The sequence below is a fragment of the Hyperolius riggenbachi genome, chromosome 11 (assembly GCF_040937935.1).
Source record: "Hyperolius riggenbachi isolate aHypRig1 chromosome 11, aHypRig1.pri, whole genome shotgun sequence".
Classification (NCBI taxonomy): Eukaryota; Metazoa; Chordata; class Amphibia; order Anura; family Hyperoliidae; genus Hyperolius; species Hyperolius riggenbachi.
Genome location: NC_090656.1, coordinates 127943954 through 127969445, shown reverse-complemented (window position 1 = coordinate 127969445; position 25492 = coordinate 127943954). Strand labels below are relative to the sequence as shown.

Genomic DNA, 25492 nt, shown 5'->3' with positions numbered 1-25492 from the left:
AAAGCTATACATCATGCCAAGATCCAAAGAAATTCAGAAACAAATGAGAACAAAAGTAATTGAGATCTATCAGTCTGGTAAAGGTTATAAAGCCATTTCTAAAGCTTTGGAACTCCAGCGAACCACAGTGAGAGCCATTATCCACAAATGGCAAAAACATGGAACAGTGATGAACCTTCCCAGGAGTGGCCGGCCGACCAAAATCACCCCAAGAGCGCAGAGAAAACTCATCCGAGAGGCCACAAAAGACCCCAGGACAACATCTAAAGAACTGCAGGTCTCACTTGCCTCAATTAAGGTCAGTGTTCACGACTCCAACATAAGAAAGAGACTGGGCAAAAACTGCATGGCAGATATCCAAAGCGCAAACCACTTTTAAGCAAAAAGAACATTAAGGCTCGTCTCAATTTTGCTAAAAAAACATCTCAATGATTGCCAAGACTTTTGGGAAAATACCTTGTGGACCGACAAGACAAAAGTTGAACTTTTTGGAAGGTGCGTGTCCTGTTACATCTGTAGTAGAAGTAACGCAGCATTTCAGCAAAAGAACATCATACCAACAGTAAAATATGGTGGTGGTAGTGTGATGGTCTGGGGTTGTTTTGCTGCTTCAGGACCTGGAAGGCTTGCTGTGATAGATGGAACCATGAATTCTACTGTCTACCAAAAAATCCTGAAGGAGAATGTCCGGCCATCTGTTCGTCAACTCAAGCTGAAGCGATCTTGGGTGCTGCAGCAGGACAATGACCCAAAACACACCAGCAAATCCACCTCTGAATGGCTGGAGAAAAACAAAATGAAGACTTTGGAGTGGCCTAGTCAAAGTCCTGACCTGAATCCTATTGAGATGTGGCATAACCCTAAAAAGGCGGTTTATGCTAGAAAACCCTCAAAGCTGAATTACAACAATTCTGCAAAGATGAGTGGGCCAAAATTCCTCCAGAGCGCTGTAAAAGACTTGTTGCAAGTTATCGCAAACGCTTGATTGCAGTTATTGCTGCTTAAGGGTGGCCCAACCAGTTATTAGGTTCAGGGGGCAATTTCTTTTTCACACAGGGCCATGTAGGTTTTGAGGTTTTTTTTCTCCCTAAATAATAAAAACCATCATTTAAAACTGCATCTTGTGTTCAATTATGTTATCTTTGACTAATAGTTAACGTTTTTTGATGAGCAGAAACATTTAAGTGTGACAAACATGCAAAAGAATAAGAAATCAGGAAGGGGGCAAATAGTTTTTCCCAACACTGTATAAGGAAGCATCTTGCTGGAAACATAGATTAACTTACGCATAGTAGTTGCAGCAAATCTTCTTCAAGACTGTAAGAGGTTTGTTAAACAGGACTCTTAAAGAGAATCTGTACTGTCCGATTTATACAATAAAAAACATACCAATCTAGTGACTGTGATCTCCTGGATCCCTCTTTGCAGTTTCTGCTGCTCTCCGTCATGATCCTGGCTGTATATGTGTGCAGTCTAGGATTATTCACAGTGCATGTGACAGGCAGCAGCTCCCTTCCCTCTTAGCCTCAAAAACTGGAATAAACAAAACACACACACACACACACACACACACACACACACACACACACACACACAGCCTGCAGGAGGCGTGGAGGGGGAGTGCATAACTTCTCCCTATCACAGCAGAGGCAGTACATTCCTCTCTGTTTTTACAAAGGCTTGACAAAGGAAACAAAGGAAAGAAGATTAGGTATATTACAGAGACAGTGCAACTAGAAAACGCTGCAGTAATCCAGAACACATTAGAACAGGTATAGGAATTTATAGGATAGAAGAAAAAAGGCTGAACATTTTGTTACAGAGTCTCTAACATGTAACAGACTTTTCCTGTAAGGCTGCAAGCCTTTTTAGGAATTTAAACAGACATATCTCATGCAGCACACTGTACAAATAATTAAAAAAAAAATGATTTTATGTATCAGTGACCTCTTTCGCAGCGCTATTACATAGTGTATGTAGTCACTCTTGTCACTAACTGTCCGCAGGCGGGTTATTAGACGGAACCTTGCTATCGGCTGAAGCGATCCACCAGGCTATTTGCAGGCATCAAGAGCCGCTGGTCTTTATCAGGGATGTGGTTTCGGTAAAAAAAACATCCTACCCAGACACCTCAGTTTATGAAAATTCCGACTCCAAGTACTCAAAATTGCTCTGACTTCACATCCCTGGTCTTTATCGGACCGGTTTCATCTAGCATGTGTACGAGGCTTCACAGATAATAGGCGGCTGTATGCTTAGGCTGAAAGCAGCAGAATACTCAGAGATGCCACAAGACTCCAACATAAGACACAGTAATAAGCCATATAACGCCAAGTGCACACTTTCACTTCCTAAACAATTAATTGTTTTTGAGTGGCCTTTCACTGTACAAACATGCTGTTTGGTTCTCAGCTGAGCAGTGATTTCAGCTCTATGAAAGGTGAAGGATGAGCTTGCCGGTACCTGTGGTATTCCATAACAATAATGATCAGGTATGGCTTTCCAATTTCCCTCATCACTAATGATCAAGCAGCGAGGGGGACTCCTGTACACACTAGTCAGATGTACTAACTCTTCACAAGTGTACACTGCTATAATTCTCAGTGTATAGCTTTTTATTGGATATACTTACAACACATCTGTCTTCAAAAGTAACACATAGAAACATAAGTATCTGACCCGAGTTTTGGATACGTACGTTCAGGGGTTGCTAACTCAAAACCGCCAGCAACCTGCTATATATGCTTGTACCCTTCTTCCTCCTTTTACACTAAGCTCATACTTCTTCACCTTTCTCACACAGTCGGGATACTACTGAAACCATGTCAGAGAGCATACAAACATTGACAAATCGCAATAAAATAATACAACTCATTCCTCTCTAATAAAATAACCTAGGTTGATATCGACATTCAGTCCTTGTAGGTGCAAGGGTTTTTTTTTTGTATTTAGTCTTTCTGCAGGAAAATGTTTAGTAACGATACTGGACTTGTGAACTGTAGTTTTTAGGGCGTAAGCAGGGTCTAATGAAAACTTTTTCATTATAGGCTTGTCCGTTTCAGAGCAGATGTCTGCCTGGTTCTGGTCTGAGTTTGGAGAAAGAGGTCCTTGATAAGGTGACTGGATAGTTTACTGGTTTAGGGCTCGGTCTCTGACACTGGAGACCTGGGTTTGAATCTCTGTTCTTATATAGAACGTGTCCTAGTGGCTGCAGCTCTGGCACTTTGAGTGAGCCAGGAGAAAAGCATGATATAAATGTTATTTGTTTTGTTTGTATAATGATGGGGGTTGTTGCAAATTAACTGTCATTCAGATTTGTTTGGGATCTACCGTAGTCGGTGAATATTGGGAGATGGGTGTGTCACAGGAGCCCTAGTGGCTGACCGCCCTTAGCCTTCTAAACGGTGCCAGCGCACAGATCGTGCGAACTCTGGTCGCAGTCAATGCGCAGGAACCGTTAAGAATTAGCCGCAGACAACTCAGAAGGGAGCCTGTGAGACACGGGTGATTACAACTTCACCCACTGGTTCAGAGTAAACTGCCACCACCGCGGTTATCATGGGACCGTGGAGCCCACTAACTGACTGACTAGTCCTGCGAATAAAACGGTTAAACACACGGTATTCTGTCTAGCCAACAACAAACAAACAGTAGCATATCTTCAGAGACCCGGGATCCGTTCTGCGTGTGCTGATAAGCAGGGTAGCGGATAGTGAATGACTTGAAGAAAGTTGTTTATTCACGCAATATAAATAATTAATATATACAGACAATTATTAAAATTACAATTATTGAGACAGTAATAGCCAGTATAAAAAATAAAAGAAGGGAGAAAAATACTTAGTTCCTGGAAAGATGTCCTTTTTGTGGGAAAACAGAGTTCTGGGTTTCAATTTGAGTTCAGAGTTCAGACCAGGTGGATGCCAGCATATCCTCAAGCTGGCATCTGATGAATTCAAGATGTTTCAGTGTGGAGGACACTGAGTTCGGGTCCTCAGCCATTCTTATGCCCCTGCTTCAGTAGGAGGGAGTGAGGGCGGGGAGCCATACACCCCCTTAGAAGATGAGATGAGCCCTCCCCTTATCCTGGGGGCTAGAAATCATATCTACCCATATATGGGCTCTATCTCACAGAACCGTACAGGTCAGGGCAGATTTATTAACATTTTCAGGTCTGTCTCGATTTACCCAGCGCCCTGATACCAGACATGAGGGGTGGGACCCCTGTGGTATCATCAGGGCATTTTCAAACTGCCTAACTGGCAGTCCTTACCTCAGAATGTTCTGAAACTTCCTCAGAACCAGCACCGGGGCTCATGCTACACTTCCCCCACGTTTGGTGAAGCTGCCATCTCAGGAACCCCAGAAATATTACAGATCTAGGAAGTTATGGATTATGCCATGAGACTTCAGGTTTATTCAGGGTGTGTTCTAGCTGCTAACAGCTGACTTTCCTTTGATCTTTACTAGGGAGCAAAGTGTCAAGACCTCCCGTGGATTCGTAGCCTGCCTGGCTGTACCTAGGCATCCTTTGGTTAATTAACATCTCCATGAGATCAGCTAAGTGTCACCTGGTTCCCAGAACCAAAAGGGGAATTGTGCCTTCCACAGGGAATATGTCCAAGCTAATTAACACCTTCCCCCCAGGCTGTCACTTCAGCTAAGACAGATCCCCCAGCTGTTCCTAGGCATAGGGATACTACACGTCAAATCTTGGTTCTATTGATCTGAGGCGCAATCGATGCAGGAATCGAGTGCGATCGTTCTTTTCTTCACGGGCGGTTCCAGGACGCGCCTGCGTCCCCGCAACCGTCCGTGACAGGGTGGGCCTTACACGCCTCTCCTCCAAGTCCAGACCTGAGTTCAGCAAAGTGAGGGTTAATCAGGACAGCTGCTGCAACCGCAGCTCTCAGTATGCAGTGGGCTATGTGTGGAGCAAGGAGGCTCCTGAGAGACTGTGCAGCAGTCCAAGTAACATACATTGGAGCATGTTGATTATGTGATGTGGTAAACGGTAGAAGGTTGTTGGTCTGTAAGATGGAGTGAAAATTAATTAATTTTTCGATCTCGGCTAATGATAAAAAAAAAAAAAAAAAAAAAGAAAAAAAGCTGAGTGAATGGGTACAAAGGACATTGCAGCTGGATATAAACTCAAAGTCCATCAGATGAGTAAGCCTAAATAAAAGTTACAGCCCTGCTGTCATGGTGTCATGGCAAAGTGATTAGCAGGGTTACCTGTGCAGGATCCAGGTCCTGCCAGTGGTTCTCTATTTGTATTTGTTTATTCACACAGTCCAAATATGTGTACATGAAAAAGAGGGATGATGCCCAAATGTCCTGCTTCCCCAAATACATATGTGTAGCTTAATTGCTTTGGCCTGCTCTGGCTGTCGAATTCTCTCACAGTAAAGTCCTGCTGACACACAAGTGGACATTGTTGCTGAATAGTGATGGTCAAAGAGGTGCTAATCATTTTGAGTTGATGCAGAGGTTATGTACTGTAAATGATGCAGTGTAAGTTTCTACTAATCAAATACAGTGGCTGTAAATTTTTTACAGTCCCAGTCCTACATAGAACTGTTCTGTGTTTCTTTTTCTTGTTTTCTTACTTTGAAGGTTATCAATCAAGGGCTCTAAATTACAGTTTGGCTAAGTTCACACTGTATGCATTGCGTAATGCTCACGCTACAGTTCAGGCATAATGTAATGCACGCATGAAGAATTGCCGTGTAACGTGCACATTATCTTACACGTTATCCAGTAACTTGCTGTAGAAAGTGTGTTTAGATATCCTGTTCTAGTACAATGCGGGGGTGTGAACATGCACAGTTGTATGGGCAGTGAGTTCACATGCAGAAACACAGCTCAGGGTGAACTCTCCCTATCTCTGTAGTTAGGGACGCGCGGTGACACTTCCTTGATGTGCGAGGACACAGCCAAATCCTGGAAGCCATGCCATGCACAGCTATGGGATTCGCTGCCCCCTGCACGAAAAAATACTGCAATGTCTGGCGGCACCATTATCCCCTATGGCAGAGTTTCCCTGCGCGATTTTGCCTGCGGGGAAACTCTGTGGACTCCTAATTTCCGTGCTAGTGGAAACTGTTTCAATTTGAGCCGCACACGTCTGCAAGACGCGCGGTGGCACTTCCGGGTCTACAGGGATGCAGACCAATCCCATCCGCCGTGCCATGCCATGCACAGATATGGGATTGGCAGCCTCCCGCACCATTTCGGATGGAGATGCCGGCCGAATCGCTAGCGCAAGCGATTCGGCCGGCGGCGCTATTGATCCCTATGCCAGAGTTTTCCCGCGTGATTTGCCTGCGGGGAAACTCTGCAGATTCAGAAACCGTGCTAGTGGAAACGGGCCCTTACTGATAACTAGTTACAGGTAAGCACAGGAAGTTTTGAATCGGGGTGAAACCATTTATTGGCTAACAGTCAGAAAAAGGAAAATAAAAAGGTAGATACTTGCTAACTGTAGAGGGAAGACTCTGGATGCTATAGAGGCTTCCCTGATCCTCTTGCCAGCTCGGACTCTTTTCATGTTCACAGCCTTGCTTCCTTGCCGCCATGTATGAGCACAGCCAGCTACGCAGGCTTCAGCGGGTTAGCACCGGCGCAGCAGCACGGAGCCGCTTGTGCATGGAGAAAAATGTGCACAAGTGGCTTAGTGCTACTGCAGGGTGGTACTTTATACCAGCGCAGTGTGGCCGCGCTCCTACATGGAGTGGAGCACATTATTGTTAAGAGGGTACCTGCTCAGGAACAGAGGAATGTAGGAAGAAGCCTCTTACTAAAGTATGTATGTTGGGGTGGGGGTTCTACTACAGGTACCAAGCTTTTAGCTGGGAAGCTTGCTTTTTTTAAGTTCGCAAATAAATGGTATCATCCTGATTCAAAACTTCCTGATTTTACTGATGGCTAAAACAGTACAACACTCTACTGCTTCTACTAGTTGCAGGCAATAAACCTTGTGTGTCTGAGAGCTGAGAAACTAGCATCTATGTTGAGGGAATAGATAAAAAAAAACTGATCTATAGGTCCATTGGTACCCTTAGGGTGCATACACATGCAGAATGATTATTACCTGCAGGAATTGGGACTCAATCCCTCAGGTGACAGTTTGTGTGCTGTATAAATGCTTTGCAAGCCTACAGCCTAGTGACATGTTCTGTTGATATGGAGGGGAAAGGAGGGGCAACAGCAGAGCGCCCAGCTGAGCAGCTACAGAGGGTGGAGTAAAGAGGAATACAAAGCATCTGGCAACGTGGCACAGCTGCAATTGGATGACTCCAGATGTTTAGACTAATCATCGTGCATCCATACATATGCTAGATTCTCGCTAGAGGCAACCGGTCCCAGCTTTCTCAGTAAAGTTTAGACTAACGTGTACGCACCTTTAGAAAACCGTTCATCTCCTGTTCAAAATGGTCAGCTTGGGTGGCAGTAATTTAATTCTGTACAAAGCTTGATAAACTTCTATTGAATACATTATTTTGAAATATGTTTATGTAGCCATCTGAACAGAAAACATTTCATAACAACATATGTTAGTAGAATGTGAGGTGCCAATCAGAGAATTATCAGCAGCATACGTGATTGTTGTCAAGCTTTAGGGTGCTTTTAGTATTCTATATTTATCTTTATTCCTGTATATAGCCCCCCTTATCTGCTATGCCACTGTATATTGCTCTGTGACACAGCAAGGCAAATGAGGATGCCCCAGGTGCAGACTTTGCTCTGCCTTCCAGAAAGCTCTATAGCCTTTAAGATTACATATCAGTTACATGCTAAAGTACATGGATTGTGCCCTATTCACTGTGGCTAAAGGATGAACGCCTACAAGATTAGTAGAGCAACAGGTGGTAACTGGGGACACAAACCTTGGTTGTCACCTGCTTATTGGTGTCCCAAACCGCACTTGTCACCTGCCTGTAACCAGACATGTGACGGTATCTGGAAAGCAGGTGACATGCATTGCCGGGACATTTTATAAACAAGAAAGGCAGAGCAAACAGACAATCCCTGTCACATGATTTCCCAAAGACAGATGAGTATATAGCTTGGCTTCACCAAATACCTAGAAGAATAAACTGCCTAGCAGAACAAATGTAGAAACTGCCACTAGGCTCTGAAGGAATGGTTTAACCCCAGGAGGGTGGTAGGAGATGTAATTATCTCACTGCGGCCTTCATTTTAGGCTTATCTTTGTGATTGACTTGTTATATGTGTAAGATAGGAAGTCCTGTCCTGTACATTCCATACTGTGTGTTCCCTGTTTTTGTAATTCTCAGTGAGTGAAGAATTGTTCGGTAAACCCGTTCGCTGGATCTGTAGGTATAGAGCGAGGATGTTTATCAACAAATGATCTTTACATTGACATGTATGCTAAGTCTGGCTGTGAGTGTGTGCGAGTTCTGTGTTGTGGTAGAGGCAACGTGACATTCTTCTTCCCTTCTTGTTAATCTCTGTAGGCGGCTTACAATTCAGTTTACCAGCAATCATCTAAAATAGGAAAATCATTATTGGGGCTTCGATAGCCAATATCCAAGTTGCTCTTACCCTACAGAGATAAAAGGATAAAACCACTAGGAGCCACTTCGGGCCCATTTCCACTAGGACAGGAATCACAGCTGTTTTTATTGGAGGAATAATCCAGGATGTAGAATGCCTATTTACTCAAGTTCTTAGCTTGTAGAGCACTTTTTTTTTCACCTGTCCCTACACAGAAGTATGGATTACCTCCTTACTTTCTCCCTTGTAAAATCCCGGCTCAAGGCCATTGGCCAAAACCATGCTTGCCCAGTATACTGGAACATAGAAACTTTATAAATGAAGGACGTGACACCCTCCCCCTCAAAAAAAAAAAAAAATAAAAAAAAAAAATAAAAAAGGAATGGTGGAATATAGTGTGGGGTGTAGCAAAGAGGTACTTGCCCCTTTTAAATTACAAACAATCTAATTGTTAATATATAGCTTCACTGGAAAGCACCAACCACGTATCACAGGTTTCTGCTTGCTTTTTCACACACAGGTGCAGATACCCGTCACAAGCTTCCAAATCCAATACAAGTGACTTGAGACCTCCGAGCTGCACTATTATCTATAGGAAAATGAGCCGAGACTTGTGAAACTTGTTGTGTTGATGCTTTCAGTAAAAGCTAATTTTACCAATTAGGTAGTTAGTGTATACCTTTTTGCTATTCCCCTTGCTATTTTCCTCTATTCTCCACTTTTTGTGGGCACCTCCTACCTTTTTAAGAATAAATATTTTTGTGGACAGGATTGCTGACCGTGTTTCGTTGTAAATATTTGTAATGTCTTTCAGAATGTTTTCGTTCACTCAAACAGCTACCTGGACTTGTGCCTCTGCAGGAAAGCCTAACACAGCTATTGACTGGTAAATGGCAAACAAAGACTTTGTCTTTGCATTTGAGGAAGGAAATAAGCTTTAAACTTGAGAGAGGCAATACGCTTTATAAACACTTCCCTGTCTTGATGAACTTTAGCACACTTGCCAGAGAAGGAAGGGTGGGCAAGTCTCCTCACATACAGGGCTGGAAAGGGCAATCTGCTATATGCAGTTACACACCAGCTATTTAGAATGGCTCAGGGCCTGATCTCACTTGTGTTCTTCTGCGCATTTTTTAGCAAAACACTGTTTCAGACTGGTACACGTTGTGAGAAATGCACCAAAGTGCACCCAGGCCCTTACTGCATGTTATGCTGCTGTGTTTTTAAAAAAAGGAACTAAAGTTCCCCAAACCAGTTTTCTGTCAGAGCAGTTTATAAGTATACCTCTTCAGGGGAGCTAAAAACAGGACTCCCAGGGTAGGGAGTTCCAACTGCAGTATAAGCAATAGATGCACATGGACATCACTTGGAAACAATGGTGGTGCAGTTCAGAGATTCACTGATTACAATCTATAATCTTTGTTATTGACTGCTGAGCCAGCTCACTAGAGAAAGGCAGAAAGAGTTCAAACAGCAGGGCGCAGTCAGTGCTATAGGCATGTTTATCAACACATTTTAAAACCAGGCTGAACTTGCTTGATTTTTTTTTTTCTCTGACAGAGGGCAGTCTTTGTAAATTCACTAGCTGTTCCAGCCCACCCGGTCCTGGGGCCTGTGGTGAGCCCATAGGAGGTTTCCTGTATTGTAGTGTATGTATATAATGTTATTACATGCATCAATTCAGGGGGAAAGCTGGCTTACAGTGTTAGTATGTAGGTTTTGTATCTACTTTTTCCTGGACAGGGGGGTTCAATGTTGAGGTTCATTTGGAGACTCCTTGTTTTCACCAATCATCTCCTTTTTAGATCACAGACTGCCAAGCTATTTGGGTGTATCAGCTGCTTCCTGTGCACCAATGAATAGGGTGGAAGGACTGGTCACTGGGAAGGAGAGTGTGTGGGCCTTGGGCACTAGACCCAGACACAGGAATGCATGGGGTATTTGCCGATACACCTTTGCCAGGCTTGCGGCAGATGCACTGTGAAGATGAGGGGCTGAACTGAGTAGTCATTAGGCTCCTTTCACATCACAAACGCGGGTGGCCATGCGTGCGGAACGCAACGCATGCGAACGCACGCCATCCGCGTTTGTGTGCGTTGCGTGGCTGATCCCATCACTGAAAAGTGAATGGGACAGCCACGCGTTTTTACAAAAAATACGTGCAGCATGCGTTCCCGGATCGCACAGGTCCGGAACGCATGCAGTGTGAACATCAGACTGCACTCTATGCAATGTCTGATGTCGTGCGTGTCTGCCTCCTGCACGCGTTTTCAAAACGCGGCTGGAAACGCGTGCAGTGTGAACGGGGCCTTAAGATACTGGTAGGGAAGTTTTGTTTATTGTTTATTTTTTTTTTGTACCTAACCATGTGTACTATCAGAATGATCACGGCACCATAGTAGAATATCAGTTATTTTACTAGTAGCTGTTTCAGAGACACACATATTTCCCCAATGCTCATTTGGCATGTTCACAATAATAGTGAAAGGCCTGGTGCACACCAAAAACTGCAAGCAGATCCGCAAAACGCTAGCATTTTTAGCTGCGTTTTTTTCTTATTATCTTGAAGCATTTTGCTAGCGTTTTGCGGTTTTGTGCTGCGGTTTTTGATACAGCAGATTACAGATATTGTTACAGTAAAGCTGTTACTGAACAGCTTCTGTAACAAAAACGCCTGCAAAACTGCTCTGATGTAGCATTTTTCAGAGCGGTTTGCGTTTTTCCTATACTTTACAATGAGACAGAAACGCCTCCGCAATCCAAAATCTGCAGCAGCCCAGGAGTATGCGTTTCTGCAAAACTCCTCCCGCTCTGGTGTGCACCACCCCATTGAAATACATTACCCAAGCGTTTCCACATCCGCAAACGGATCTGAAAACGCTGCCGAACCGCTCTGGTGTGCACTAGGCCTTAGTGCTGAGGTAATAGTGGCATTAGTGCTATTGCTAAGAAAAAAAACTGCATGTGTTATCTTCATCTAATCAGTATTATAAAACCATGCCCCAACAAGGCTTTCTATATTTAGAGCATGAAATGCTGCCTACAGAACTAGAAGATACACTTTGTAAAAATATAAACAACCATTAGATTTTTTTTAGCAAACAGAAAATTACATTTTATGAAGACAACCCTAGGCAAATGGCTCAGTACAGAGATATCAGTACATGAGAATACCTGCACTAATAACTACCTAACTAATAATGCTATTTTGTTGACCTATTTTCTCCACTCTGCATGTCTAGAAACCTGATTAAACGTATTCCTGCAGTGCTTGCCATTAGGCAATGAATATGATGTACAGAAGACATGCAGTGTGGGAAGCTGTGTTCACTTCAAACATCTAGTCAAGTGTGGGGAATTTTTAAAGAAAGGAAGCTCTTGGCACATTAAAACATTTGATATTGACAGTGCCTGATGATCTCCACACAGAAACAAGTACTCATTGTCTGCAAGTGCCCACTATAATTATCTTAAAGCGGACCTGAACTCGGAACTTCCTCACTGTTTTAAAAGACAGCATAATAACCTGTAAAGAAAAACATGTTAGTTACAGCTGATACAAATCCTGAAATAAATCTACTTCCTGCTTTCATGGAAGCAGACATACTGTTAACATCCTCAGGAAATAGGATCTGAAGAGACCATTGCATGGTGTGTACCAGCCTTTACACTAAGCAGTCATCCTAATGCGCAGTAAACTTCAATCCCTAATATTAGCCATTAACCCGTAAACTCTAACATTTAAAGTAGGCAGCTTAATTATCTCACTAACCTTACTTTGATAATTACCCTTATTAATTAGCTGACCCCCTCCCCCCCCCCCCCCCCCGAGTCCTACATGCATGCCAGCCAAGTTAAAAGCATGCACCGTATAACATGCAGTTCCAGTGAAGCATACATTTTACTCACTTTACATGCTAAATAGTCCAGAGGCTTCCCGTGCACATTTGCGCCAACGATTGCCATGCACGGATCATGGGAACATATACAAGAGCTTGTCGGATATGTTATAGTGTGCCCGTTCTCCTCTTCATGTAGAGTGCGGCAGTACTGTGCCTGCGCAGATACGTTCGTACTCTCGCAGGCGCAGTGCGGCCGCAATCTGCATGAACGGGAGCGTGGATGCAAACTTACAGAGAACCCCGGGCAATGGTGGTGGTGTGCAGGAGGACGTGGGAAGCCTCTGGTGACTCCAAAGACTTCCCTGTTCTTAGGTAAGTATCTAAGGGGCTGATGCACTTAACTGCTGTAATAGCGCAATGCAATATTAGGGTTTGTTCACATCATACGCACTGCCGTGTGCATTTCTGCAGCACGTATGGTGTGCGACACGCAAGAACAGAAGTGCATTCACAGCAGTTCTGCCGTTCAGATCATATGCGCTGCACAGAAGTACGATGCCCTATCGCACTGCTGGATGCATTTGTTGCCCAAGCGCAGCGCTGACCCATTCACAGTAGTGAATGGGATCAGCAGCACACAGAAGTGCAGATGGCGTGCGATCGTGCACATTGTGTCCTGATCACACAGCCAGTCTGCCTCAATGATGTGAACGGGCCCTTACCGTTACTACCAGCAGCAGTGTACTGAGAGTTACACCATTAGCGTCACCCACGGTATTCGAGTAGCATAAGCATTGCTACGGTAACGTGTGTTACTAACAAACATTACCGATAGTAATGTGTGCTACCATAACAACTCTCACGCTACTAGTGTCCCGGGGTCCCATTAATAGCGTAATTCGCAGTATACTGCTGCGGGTAGTAACAGTAATGCTGTGTGTGCACACAGCAGTATTAATGCAATTTAGGGCAACTACACCCGACTTTTTGTATTCATACACCGCCTCAGGTTCTCTTTAAGGACATTTTCATATTTGTAGATACATTCCATTCTTAATAAAGGTCTGTCAGCAGTTGCATGACTGGTAAAATGCCACAATACAAATCTTTCCTCATATATGCAAAATCCAGTAGATCAGCACTGCAGCTACTGTACTAGATTCCTGAGTACATGACTGCGCTGTTCTGCATACCCTGCCTGGGGCCCCATTGTATAACTAGCATGGTGCTCCTCTCTCTCCCCTGACCAAGGTAACTTATGGTTAATAAACTCCTGTAACCTCTCCTTTTCCTCCCCCCTCTCTCCCTATACTACTGCTACACAGAGAGACGCAGTATAACAGTACTGTGTTCTGGGCTGACCCTGATGAGCTATCTGCAGATGTTCACCTGTAACCAAAGACTGATAATTCTCTTCACTATCTACTGAAGAGCATCATGCAAATGCTATACATAACAAAGTACCGTACATGACAAATGTTTGATAAACTAATATTTGATATTAAAGATTTGCTGTAGGATCAAGATTGTAGCGGATAATAAATGTTGCGCCCTGCTGTTAATCCCTTGTGACTATTCCTGATTGCCTCTGATTTTCATCTTTACGCTCTTACATTAGTATGACCATTATTTCATAATTTATTAGCCAAATCCTCTGCATACAAGCGTTTAAAGTGCCAATACACTATGCGATATTCCTTGGCAGGCTGTGATCGGAATATCTGTCTGAAAACTACAGATCGGGCGAGGGTGTGATTGGTAGCGAGGCAGTATCCTTTTTACGCACTAGAGCCAGTGATGAAACAACCCCCCACCCCACAAATTCTCACATGCAAACCCATACTTAGCATAGCAATACACACGTAAACCCGGTAATGCATGTGCCGCTAATGGGGTAATGGGCGGTGCCCCCTGGTGTAAGTACCAGTAAAATTGGCATGCGCTGCCTACTTGTGGCTATCTTATTGCACTTTGTTGAATCAGGACCGGGTGTGTTTTGGCGTTCAAAATCTGTGTTTAATTTTTTTGTCGAAAATGGGTAACTGTGTTATTGGATAAGGAAAATGATGAAGAATGAGTAAAGAGCATTGTCTAGGATGGGTCTCACAAAATATGTACAGTAGTTGCTTCTGGTATGCATGAGTATGACCCAATGCCAAGCAACATGTGTGCCTGTCTCTATTGGAAACCACACATACAATTCTGTACGATGTACTCTCAAAATGTCCATGCTTTCACCCCGTGATTCCAGCAAATTGTCATTGCCATTTGGTTGGGTGTCAAATGCCTTAGTGGTGTCACATGTTCAGATTGGGGCATATTATAACTATCTGGGACAGCACAGACCAAACACTTTTTTTTATTGTATGTATAAAATGTAATACTAACCAAAAATGTTTTTGGAGAATAATGCCTGGTCATGTGTCTTTAAGAAAACCGTTGCTGTTCTGCCAATCTATCAGCAGGTCTGCATTCATAGTAGCAGCTGTGAGTATTTTTGTTATGATAGTGACCCTGAGCTGTTATTGGCAAAAGGTAATACATGCGTGTTGTAACACGTGAATTCTCATGTCACCCTGTGGTCAGAACACGATGTCTAGTTCATGCAAAGCGTACACACTGGATGGGACAACAAATGGAGGGCATTCACTCACACCAATTATAACTAAATGTCAGACTGACATTCTTCATTCAGTTTTTATATGGATTACAACGTAGGCCAACACACTCGCTGACAATGTGTAACGTTTTCCTACTCTCCAAAGCTAAACAAATAGCTGGGGCTCTGCTTCAATAATACAGCACTAAGGCTATAGAGTAGTGTAGTACCCCATAGCAATCAGCCACATCTGCTTTCTTCAACCTCTCCTCTGTAGCATATTGAAAAGGCTATAGAGTTGTGTAGTAACCCATAGCAATCAGCTACATCCGCTTTCTTCAACCTCTTCTCTATAGCATATTAAAAAGGCCATAGAGGTGTGTATTAACCCATAGCAACCAGCCACACATCTGGTATCTTCAGCCTCTCCTCTATAGCATATTGAAAAGGCTATAGATGTGTGTAGTAACCCATAGCAACCCGCCACACATCTGGTTTCTTTAATCTCTCCTCTATAGCATATTGTAAACTGATCTCAAAACAATTCCTGCGAGCTGCTGCATGTTGTGTACAGCGTTAATAACCCAAAACGGTTCCCCTTGACTGCCTGTCAATAAGGGTCCATTCTCTGTGTCATGATCATATGAGTTCTGTTTACATCGCTCTCACACATTCCTGAGGTAGGCGGTAGGGGAGAAGGGACATACCTCTGCAATGAGGCACTTGGCTATCATTTTTCTCTTATCTTTTTAGAAAGCCTGCTGGATGGTAGTGCCAAATACCCGTTTCTTGAACTTGCCGTACTAGTACTTCTATCAAGTGCAATGTGCAGGTCAAGCTTTTGCAGTAGCAAGCTCAGTGCATCATAAAACGCTGTTTAATCTGTCTTCTAAAGGAATCTATCTTTTTTATCACAATGATGAGCGTTGCTGAGGTTATAATACAGTAGGTCTACAGTATATTATGTAATACAGAGAGTATACAATGGGTACATTTACTAGCCCTAACCAGATAGCTGTTCTGCACTCATGTCAGCTTATAGGACAACCGAGTGAGAGGTATATGGAGGCTTCCATATTTATTTACTTTTAAACAATACCAGTTGCCTGGCAGTCATGCTGATCTATTTGGCTACACCAGAAACAAGCATGCAGCTAATCTTGTCAGATCTGACAATAATGTCAGAAACACTTGATCTGCTGCATGCTTGTTCAGGGTCTATGGCTAGGATTATTAGAGGCAGAGGATCAGCAGGACTGCCAGGGAACCTGCATTGTTAAAAAAAAAACAAAAAAAAAACTTGGCTTTATTCCCACCAGGCTGCTTAGAAAGGCATACAAAAATGCATGCTTTTTTTTTTTTTTTTTTTTTTTTTTAATGCATTTGTGGTTAAATGCAAGCGACTGCACCAGCCCCTTGCATAGAGCCGCATGTAGTTTTTCTAGTAGCAGTACATTTGCAATTTAGAAAAATGAAGATCCATTGTTGGTACTGGTTAGAATGGGATCCTACAGAGAACTGGGAACGGTTTGGGTATGCAACTACAGAAACGCACCTATTTTTGCCCAGTGGGAATGACCCCTTATTAGGGCCTGAGCACACTTGTGCACTTAATTTATGTGCATTTTTCAGCAATGCGTCTGTAACATTTATGTACTGCTAAAAAAAATGCACAGAAGTGTCAGTGTGCTCAAAACGTTTAGGGCCCATTTACACTTAATCAGTTGGTGTGCGTTAGTACGCCTTTTTTCCATAGCAGTGCATTGTGAACAAGATTTCAGTTAAAACGCGTTGTGTGAAAGGTACCACAGGGAAATATGGGCATTACTTTGAAAACCAGTTTTCTTTCAGTTATAACTGAGAGCAACTGATTAAGTGTAAAAGGGACATTAGCCATCCAGTAACACACATTCTACAAGAAACATATACTTTGTATGGTACACTATTCAGGTAATTCACATTACATAGTTTGCGTAATGCGTATAAACTTTATTGGTCTTAGTTACTATAGCCCATTGATGTTAGAAATGCAGATTTATTTTTTTTAATACAGACTTATCACTGCACGTATCCCCAATTATGTGTGTTATCATGTGTTTAACTTGAGTTGAGGTTTGTGACTGGTGTTTCTAAGAACTGTTTGCTGCTAATGGAACTCCACCCTTAAGCTTTAGAGAGGAAATATTTGGAATGTCAGTTTTTTTCCTGTCACTGATTTCCTCTCCAGGTGATTCCCTTGCATCTGCTATGAGGTGAGCTTCCTGTTTCTGGTCCTGTAATGAATCTTCCACACATGGCCCCAGGGTATGCCCTAGCTGCTGGGAGACTCTGTATACTGACCATCTGCTAGGCAGCCACAGAGTTCCACAAAAGGTTTTGGTGTTCCATTTGTTTTTTGTTTTTTTTCCCCTCAAGCACTACCTTTTTTTTTTTTTTGGTGGGGTTTGAATATTCCTTATTAATTAGGGAGCATTTTGTTTATTAATGTTTAAACTTCTTTATGAAAGAGTCCTTAAGAATACACTAAACTATTAGTTAATTATATAACACTTTATAAAGGTTTGATTATAACATTTTAAGTACAGTGGAATTAGTCCAGGGTATAATAGCAAATGAGAGATAAATGCCAAGTTGAGTCGAGTAGTGGCATTGTGGATCCACAGTTCATAGTGTAGGATCTGCTCTCATACTGGCTCTAGTGGCTGTTTACAGTATATAGAGCCTTGGCTGGCTGCCAGAAGAGGCGGGGACTTTCTTGGAACTGGGCTTCCTAGAAGTGTTTATGAAACACAGCCTATCACATAGAGCGGGAACCTTTACACTAGAGAGGACTGGAGTTTACTCTGTTATCTATTTTTCCGTGTTTACACTGTGTTTTGTATGACTGTGTTGATATTCAAAAAGCAAGTGTTCTGCATTCTCCTAAGTACATGGCCATTTATTTATATAATGTTAACAGCTTCCAAGAATGTACTGAATGCTTTCTGCCTCTGTGGTGCCCGTACATTTTTGCCAGTCTTTAACTCAGACGTCCAATGGGAGCTGGGCTCACTGATGAGCAAGTGACTGCTCTGGCTGTACACTTGATAAAGTTTTAGGGGGTGCATACACTACTGTAAATTAAACTCAGCTGAGGTGGCCAATAACAAATCTAGCGTGTGTACAGCGGCCCCTGACATTCTGGCCAGCAAACAGCCTGGTAGATGGACTCTGCCAAGCACTGGCCAAGAACACTGTTCTCCTTACTTGCTCTGCCCGGCCCATGACTCTTCTGTTGTGCTGCTCCATCACTCTCATCCCTAGCCTCATCCCCACTCTGTCATCTGAGAGATCAGGTCCCAATCCCTCTCAGGCAGCAGTCCTTGTACGTGTCCACAAGGCTTGAGAGCCATTTACACTACATCACTATCACTACATGAAAGTGATATTGGACAACCAAGATTGTATGGTGTGTGGCCATTACAGTTATACCTCTGTTACTAATTTTTGTGTATAATTTCTGACATTACTCCTTTGCTTAGCCTATCAGTGCTGGTAGCTGGATAATATACATAATGACTTTCATCGACAACAGTGGTCACCCAGTGTGACGCACAAGCACACTTTTTTACAGTTGTAACACAAGGGAATACAATATGAACCTGTTGACAACTTTAGACTTGCTCAGTTGCCATGCATAATCACATTAAATAGGTCACACACATCTAATGTAAAAGTAGTGTTAACTTCCCTGGCGTTATGGTTATTTAGGGTCTAAAAGCTGTGCAATTTTTTCACAAGCTTTTAGACCCTAAAAACAAGGGGGAAAAAACATACCACAGAGAGATCGGCAGCAGCTCCTGCATATAACTCAGTTAGGCATTACCGCTCTGAGCTGCGGATTTCTGCCCCGAGCCTGACTCGGTGCTATACAAGACAGGACCACCTTCACAGTTGCCTGGCTTTATAGGTAACCTCAGGCAACAGGGATATAGAGGCTGACCTAGTTATTTCCTTTTAAACAGTGCAAATTGTTTGATTGTCCCGATGATCCTGTCTAGCCATAGACCCTGTTTCAGATCAGGCAATCTTACTCAGGTCTTACTGGATTTGCTGCATTCATGCTTCAGGTGTGTGGCATTCAGACACTACTGATGCCAGGAAGATCAACAAGACTGTCAGGGGGCTGTTATTGTTTAAAGGGAAATAAAACCCAGTAGCAGCACGTTTGCAGCACTTGCAGATCACTGGTGATTTTGCTAGCGTTAGCATTTTTTTTTATAGCAAAGCCAGCCAGCAGCCAAAGTCAGCCAGCCAGCCCGTGAGTATTGGCCTCATTGAGAACACTGGAGTTTATTCCGTCCTAGCATCTGGGAGGTGTAAAGCCTGTTTCCACTTGTGCTGAATTCGCCACAAATCTGCAGTGTTTCCCCGCAGGTGAGGGGCGGAGAAATGCTGCCTATCTTTTCCATCCAGGTTGCACTGCTGTGCAAATCTGTATGGCAGGCTGCAGATTTCTGCGCCACGAAGCCGACTCAGATAGCCATGCATGCCATGGTTTAGCGATTTGTGTTGTGTCTTCACAGCACAACGGGAGCCATGGCGGAATCAGAAATGGCTGCGGCTCCTATTGGAAACAGGCCCAAAATGCCAGGAATCCCTTTCAGCATGACACAACCGTAAGATGTTTGGTCACATGTCCAGCAGCCTTTACGCTGACCTCTCAGTAATGAATAAACTGTACCGTACCGCCATCCTGCCTATTTATATGCAGGGATACTATTGTGTCCTGTCCGGTATGAAGGTACAAAGTGTTTATTATGTGCTTCTGCTATTTCAGGGTTTTTGCTAAGTAGTCCCCACATGATTTTCCTGAGCTTCATACTATGATAAGCTGTGACAGAGGCTGGTACTGGATCCTTGCCTGCCCTTTATACACACATGGAGCTCAGCCAGTACTCTTCTACAAAGTAGGATGATTGGATGTGCTAAAAGTGAAGTATGTCCTGCAAAATTACAGGTTAGCTCGGCTACGTTGAAAGGTATTTATAGCCCGACTGACTGAACCCAGTATTGAATAAAGCAAATTATTTTAGCAGTCAGAGCATTGAGCAAATATAAACAATGCATAGAAGCAAAGTGGTAGACAGAACACCTGTTCCATGGGCCAAATTCAAAATTCCATCTCCTTTCTTATCTTGACCCCTCATGATACAGCCAAAGGGTGGGTGACCATGTGACGCTCAAATCAAAAAGAACAGTAGGGCCAGACTACATTTCCCAGTTTCACCTAATTTACAATAAAAACAAAGTGACAGATGTAGTGGCACAGAACAGTGACGAGAGCAGTGGCCATGGAAATGGCACTGGCAGGTGTCCTGTGTTCCCTGCTTGTTTCTTGATGGAGAGTCAAGCGCAGCTTCCACATGTTGCTCTAAGGTTTCTTTCACAGTGCGACGTTAAAGTCGCACGTTACAAAAAGGTTTAACGTGGTCTAACGCAGAGCAATAGCAAGTCTGTGCGACATTCACAGTGCACACGTTGCGTTTGTGTGTAACATGTAGCGTTATTAGAAAGTGCTGCATGCTGTATGTTATACACGTCATTAGCTGCGGTGGATTGTTTGCACATGCTCAGTAATGACCTGGAAGCATACTCTTCATTGCCTGTATGCTCTGCTGTATGAGACGATAACAGGGCATAGAGTTGCGTTGTGACATTCTTGGGACGTTGTGTTGGTAGTTTGCATTACGACTTTAACGTCGCATCAAACCGCAATGACCCACTGTGAAAGTAGCCTTAGTAATTTTTCTGTCTGGAATGCAGGTGAGGGTGCTCATATAGATGGGGTAGCCGCACAATAAAGCTGGGAAAGGGAATTGATAGAACAAGGGAACTTTTGTTAACTGCACAGTTCACCTCCTGCCCACCTCATTCATATTTAATTGTATGTACAAGAGGTGGGCAGAACCTCATGTTAGTCCCTATGCTGATACTCTCCCCTCCTGTAGCACGAGTCATGGCTAAAGGTCCGTACCCACGACGCAATTTTTGCGGTGACTTTTTTGCAAGGAACAGTCGGTTTTCACAATATCATGTAACGTTGTTTAACTAAAGTTACTTAAACGATGGTTAGAGATGTGTCAACCGTGGCCGTCTGGACGGATCCCATTGCAGACACTCACTCTGATCCACATAGACTCCTGCGCTAATTACTGCAATCTTTTAAAGTCTTGTTTGCGCCTGTCTGTTGTTTCCACGATATGCGTTTGTGGAAGATGGATTGGGTTTCCGCTCGTATGTCATGTCGCTGTGGATCCCCAATCTACCTTTGAGTATTTAGCTTACTGATCTTAGCACATTTAGTAGGTGAATGCCATTGAACTCAGTTATCCTATGCTTGTGTTACTGTTAGCAGTGTTAGGGCCCATTTCCGCCGAGTGCTAATTCACATTGCAAAAATTCACATTAGTACTGGAACCAATGTAATTTCAATGGAATAGTTTCCATTGGGTGCATTTTTGTAGCAGATCTTTGCACCACACATCTGTTTCCCATGTAATGATTGTCAACTACACTAGATACATATGAAAATGTGTGTAAACATTCACCTACAATAATGTGAAAATTTGCATGCGGAAAAAGTCATGTGAGACCTCATTTCCTTGTGGAAGCGGGGCCTAAGTCTATATTCAACACAGTGCAAATAACTCGTGCAAGATGGCAACTACATTGGGGTAGTTGTTTTGCCATCCATTTAAATCCCAACTAAAAGCAAAGCTGAACATGGAACATTATAATATTGTTCAGATTGATAAGTGAATATAAACTGTATATGGAACTGGTGGACAAAATGCCTTTTCATAAGTCAAATGTTCTTGTCAAACTGCAGTGCTGCCTGTCCTCTGTGGATTTACCTGACGGTTTGGTCAATCAGGACTAACTATGTGACTTGCAAATTACCGGCAGGAAGAACAATAGAGGCTGGACAGGGCTGTGGAGTCGGATCAATTTTGGGGTACCTGGAGTTGGAATCGGTGGTTTCATAAACTGAGGAGTTGGATGATTTTTGTACCGACTCCACATCCCTGGGCTGGATGGCATTTCCCATAATTCTAGTTAAAACGTGGCCGAAGGTGGTGAAAAATGGTTGTGATGGGCGCAGCGTTCATTTAGCTGCACAGATAATTCAGTGCTATGCACACAAGAGTGGTGGGAGGCTGAGTAAGTCACTACGCTGTCATGACCTGTTGTAGACATGTAGATGACAGGAAGTGAGGAAATGGGATTTCAAGACCCCACTTTCTGAACAGCAGGTAGGGGTGGCAAGAGTAGGAGTGGCCTGCCAACTACAGTATTAATAGTACCCATCACAGTATAGGACCTTCCAGAGCTGCCAAGGTGCTTTCCTGTTGCTGAACACAGAGATTAGTTGCTTCTGCATTAGATAAGAAAGTCCGTTATAGTAAGTGTCACTTTGGCCCTTTCCTAATTTGGAATTCACAAACAAGTCCAGACTTGTATAATGTCACAAGGTTTTGGTAGGAAGTGTCATCAGTTCAATTCTAATAGCCGTCACAATCTATCTATTTCTGTAGTACAACAGATAACAACTAGAAGACAGATTGCTATAACCTGTAAGGGACACACAAAGACATACACACCATGAAAAATACAATTCATCTGCTTTAACATTTTTGCTAGGCAAAACTTACATGTTTTACTTTTATATTTTTGCTAAGGATTCACATTATTTTTTTTGTCAACAGTGCACATTGCGTTTACCTCACCAAGTCATTTATGTATAAAATTGAAAATAAAAGTTGCGCAGGAGCTGTGAAGTGATTTAAAGGCAAAGAATAGTACTGTAGCTTCAATTTGATTCTGGGGTGAAGTGAAAACCAGAGTAGGCAAAGAAGAGCCATGGATGAGTAGTGGGGAAAGAGAAGTCTGCTGGCAGCATTTCAGGTTTTGTTTTTGTTGTGGTGGTCAAGAACCTTTATCATGAGTTTCACTTTAAATTAGGGCTGCGGAGTCAGTCGAGCCATTTTTTATTTGATCTTTAATATGTTACAAGTGCATTTAAGTTTTAACTTAACATATGTAATATGGTCAGCTCCGGGAGTGATTCCACATGATTTTCAAACTCCCTTTGTACATTAAATCCATTCATTTGATATATTCTTTAAAGAGAACCCGAGGTGTGTTTAAAGAATGTTATCTGCATACAGAAGCTGGATCTGCCTATACAGCCCAGCCTCTGTTGCTATCCCAAACCCCACTAAGGTCCCCCTACACTCTGCAATTCCTCATAAATCACAGCAGTGCTGTGAGGCTGTGTTTACATCTGTAGTGTCAGTCTTAGCTGCTCCCCCCGCCTCCTGCATAGCTCCGGTCCCTGCCCCCGTCCCTTCCCTCCAATCAGCAGGGAGGGAAGGGATGAAGGCGGGGACTGGAGTTCTGCAGGAGGTGGGGAGAGCAGCAGACTGACACTACAGAGATAAACACAGCCAGCTCTGACAAGCTGTTTGTCAGCAGCGTGGCTGTGATTTATGAGGGATTGCAGAGTGCAGGGGGACCTTAGGGGGGTTTGGGATAGCAACAGAGGCTGGGCTGTATAGGCAGATCCAGCCTCTATCCAGCCTCTGTATGCAGATAATATTCTTCAAACCCACCTCGGGTTCTCTTTAATATGGGTTTATTAGTGTCTACAATGTAATCACAATTATGCAATACTACTATATTCTTTCTATATACACTCCCTACAGAACAGTTGTGAATCTACTGAGATATTGGAACGCAGAGGTGATGTGTATCACCCCTAAACCTGATTCACATCATGCATGAAGAATGTGTAATAGAGGAAGAATCCCCTCATGTCCTTGCAGAGTAACTGCACATCACTGTTAGATGTACTTACAGTGGGACTGCCTAGAGCCTGGTTGGTGTTCAGGGTTCCTATCTGCACCCTCTACATGTACCTCCCACACAGGGCTAGTTTTGAATTGTATTTAAAAGCTATTCTACAGCTATATCCCAAATTTATTTCATATATAAGTTGTTTTAGGTTTTCCAATTGTTTTTTGGTGTGTGTGGCTTAAAGTGGACTCAAACCAAACATTTTTTTTAATTAAAAATATTTAGTTGCACCACTCTGACACATACAAAGATAAATAAATACTCCTTCAAACCTATGAGCATTTCAGTGCATGCTTTTCACCCTTCTCTTTTCATAACTAGGGTTATACTGGGGGCAGCCATTAGCAATTCCTCCATTGCCAGACACCATCTACTCCTCCAGTTTGCCGGATTTTGTCCCGGCAATTTGAAAGAAAGGGAGGGGTTCCTCCAATAAATGATTTGTCATCATGCAGCTGAAAAAAGGCTGCTATTTATTATTATAAGTTAGAAAATAGATTTTATTTCTGAAATCTTAAATTTTTAATTTGGGTCCACTTAAACCACTTCCCAGCTGCCCATCATTTTTGTCCCAATTCCACAGCCCTGCTTCAAATAACAAGTGTGTTTCCAGTGGTTGGGATTCTCATCAGGTGTGATGGGAGGGCAAACTGTCCCTAATAGGATGTCCCTAACATGAAGAAGTTGGGTCTTTTTGTAATGGTATACTGTATTACATGTTTATGCTTAGTTCATCTTATTCTTCCTTTTTTATCTACCTTTTGTACAACTTTCTTTGTTTTGCACTCTTGCCTCATGCAAGCTATTGTAATTTTTTTAGGGGATGCCGGTGCTAACATTATTGAAGTGTCTAAGGAAGCCAGGAAAAGGTTTTTGGGACCCCTGCATCCATCATTTAACCTGGTCAAGATAATCCGGAACTGCCTGTACAAGACCTTGCCAGACAATGCCCATGAAACTTCTTGCGGGCGGCTGGGGATATCTCTAACGCGGGTGTCTGATGGGGAGAATGTGCTGCTAACCCAGTTCAACACCAAGGAAGAGCTTATACAGGTAACTATGCTGTCATGTCAGTGTCTCGCTAGAAGGAGAGGGATTACATTCACCATAACCTATCATATTGCTTCTTAACCATACGGAATCCTTATGTAGAGCCTACCATATTTATTTGTTTATCCTCGTCAGTCTGTGCTCTGCCAATACGTGTTCTGGTAGTATAAAAGGTCTAATAAATTGCAACAAATTTGAATATGAATCTAGATTTTCTCCTCCCATTGCTTGAGATAGATGAATTCTTACCTCTGCAACTACAGTTCAACAGTTCCTTCTCCAGTGTGTTTATAAAAGCCACGTGTGGTTTGAGACTGTAGGGCTGCAGTGTTGGCCACAGTCTGAGGTGCTTGGAGCACAGTCAAATATTAACTGGTGCTACCCATGACTATCTCATGTGGGTAGTGATGTGAAGGGGGTGGGGTTTGGACAGCTCACACACTGCTGTTCGGTCCAGGCAGAATCTGATGCTTACGCAGGAACACATTTTTGCAAATTTGGCACACCAGGTAGTAATTGGAAAATGCAAAAAATAGCCTGAACAAGTACTTGTAATAATGCTCTAGGAAAGTCCACACACATT

At 43.1% G+C, this 25492-nt stretch overlaps 1 protein-coding gene across 1 annotated transcript in view; it reads left to right on the top strand.

Moving 5' to 3' along the window:
* Nucleotides 1-25492, top strand: part of PNPLA2 (patatin like phospholipase domain containing 2) — a 58573-nt gene that overhangs the window by 9802 nt on the left and 23279 nt on the right. Inside the window, exon 3 of the mRNA XM_068260775.1 lies at nucleotides 24680-24912. Coding sequence (XP_068116876.1) covers nucleotides 24680-24912 — 233 coding nt within the window. The remainder of the gene's footprint in view (nucleotides 1-24679; nucleotides 24913-25492) is intronic.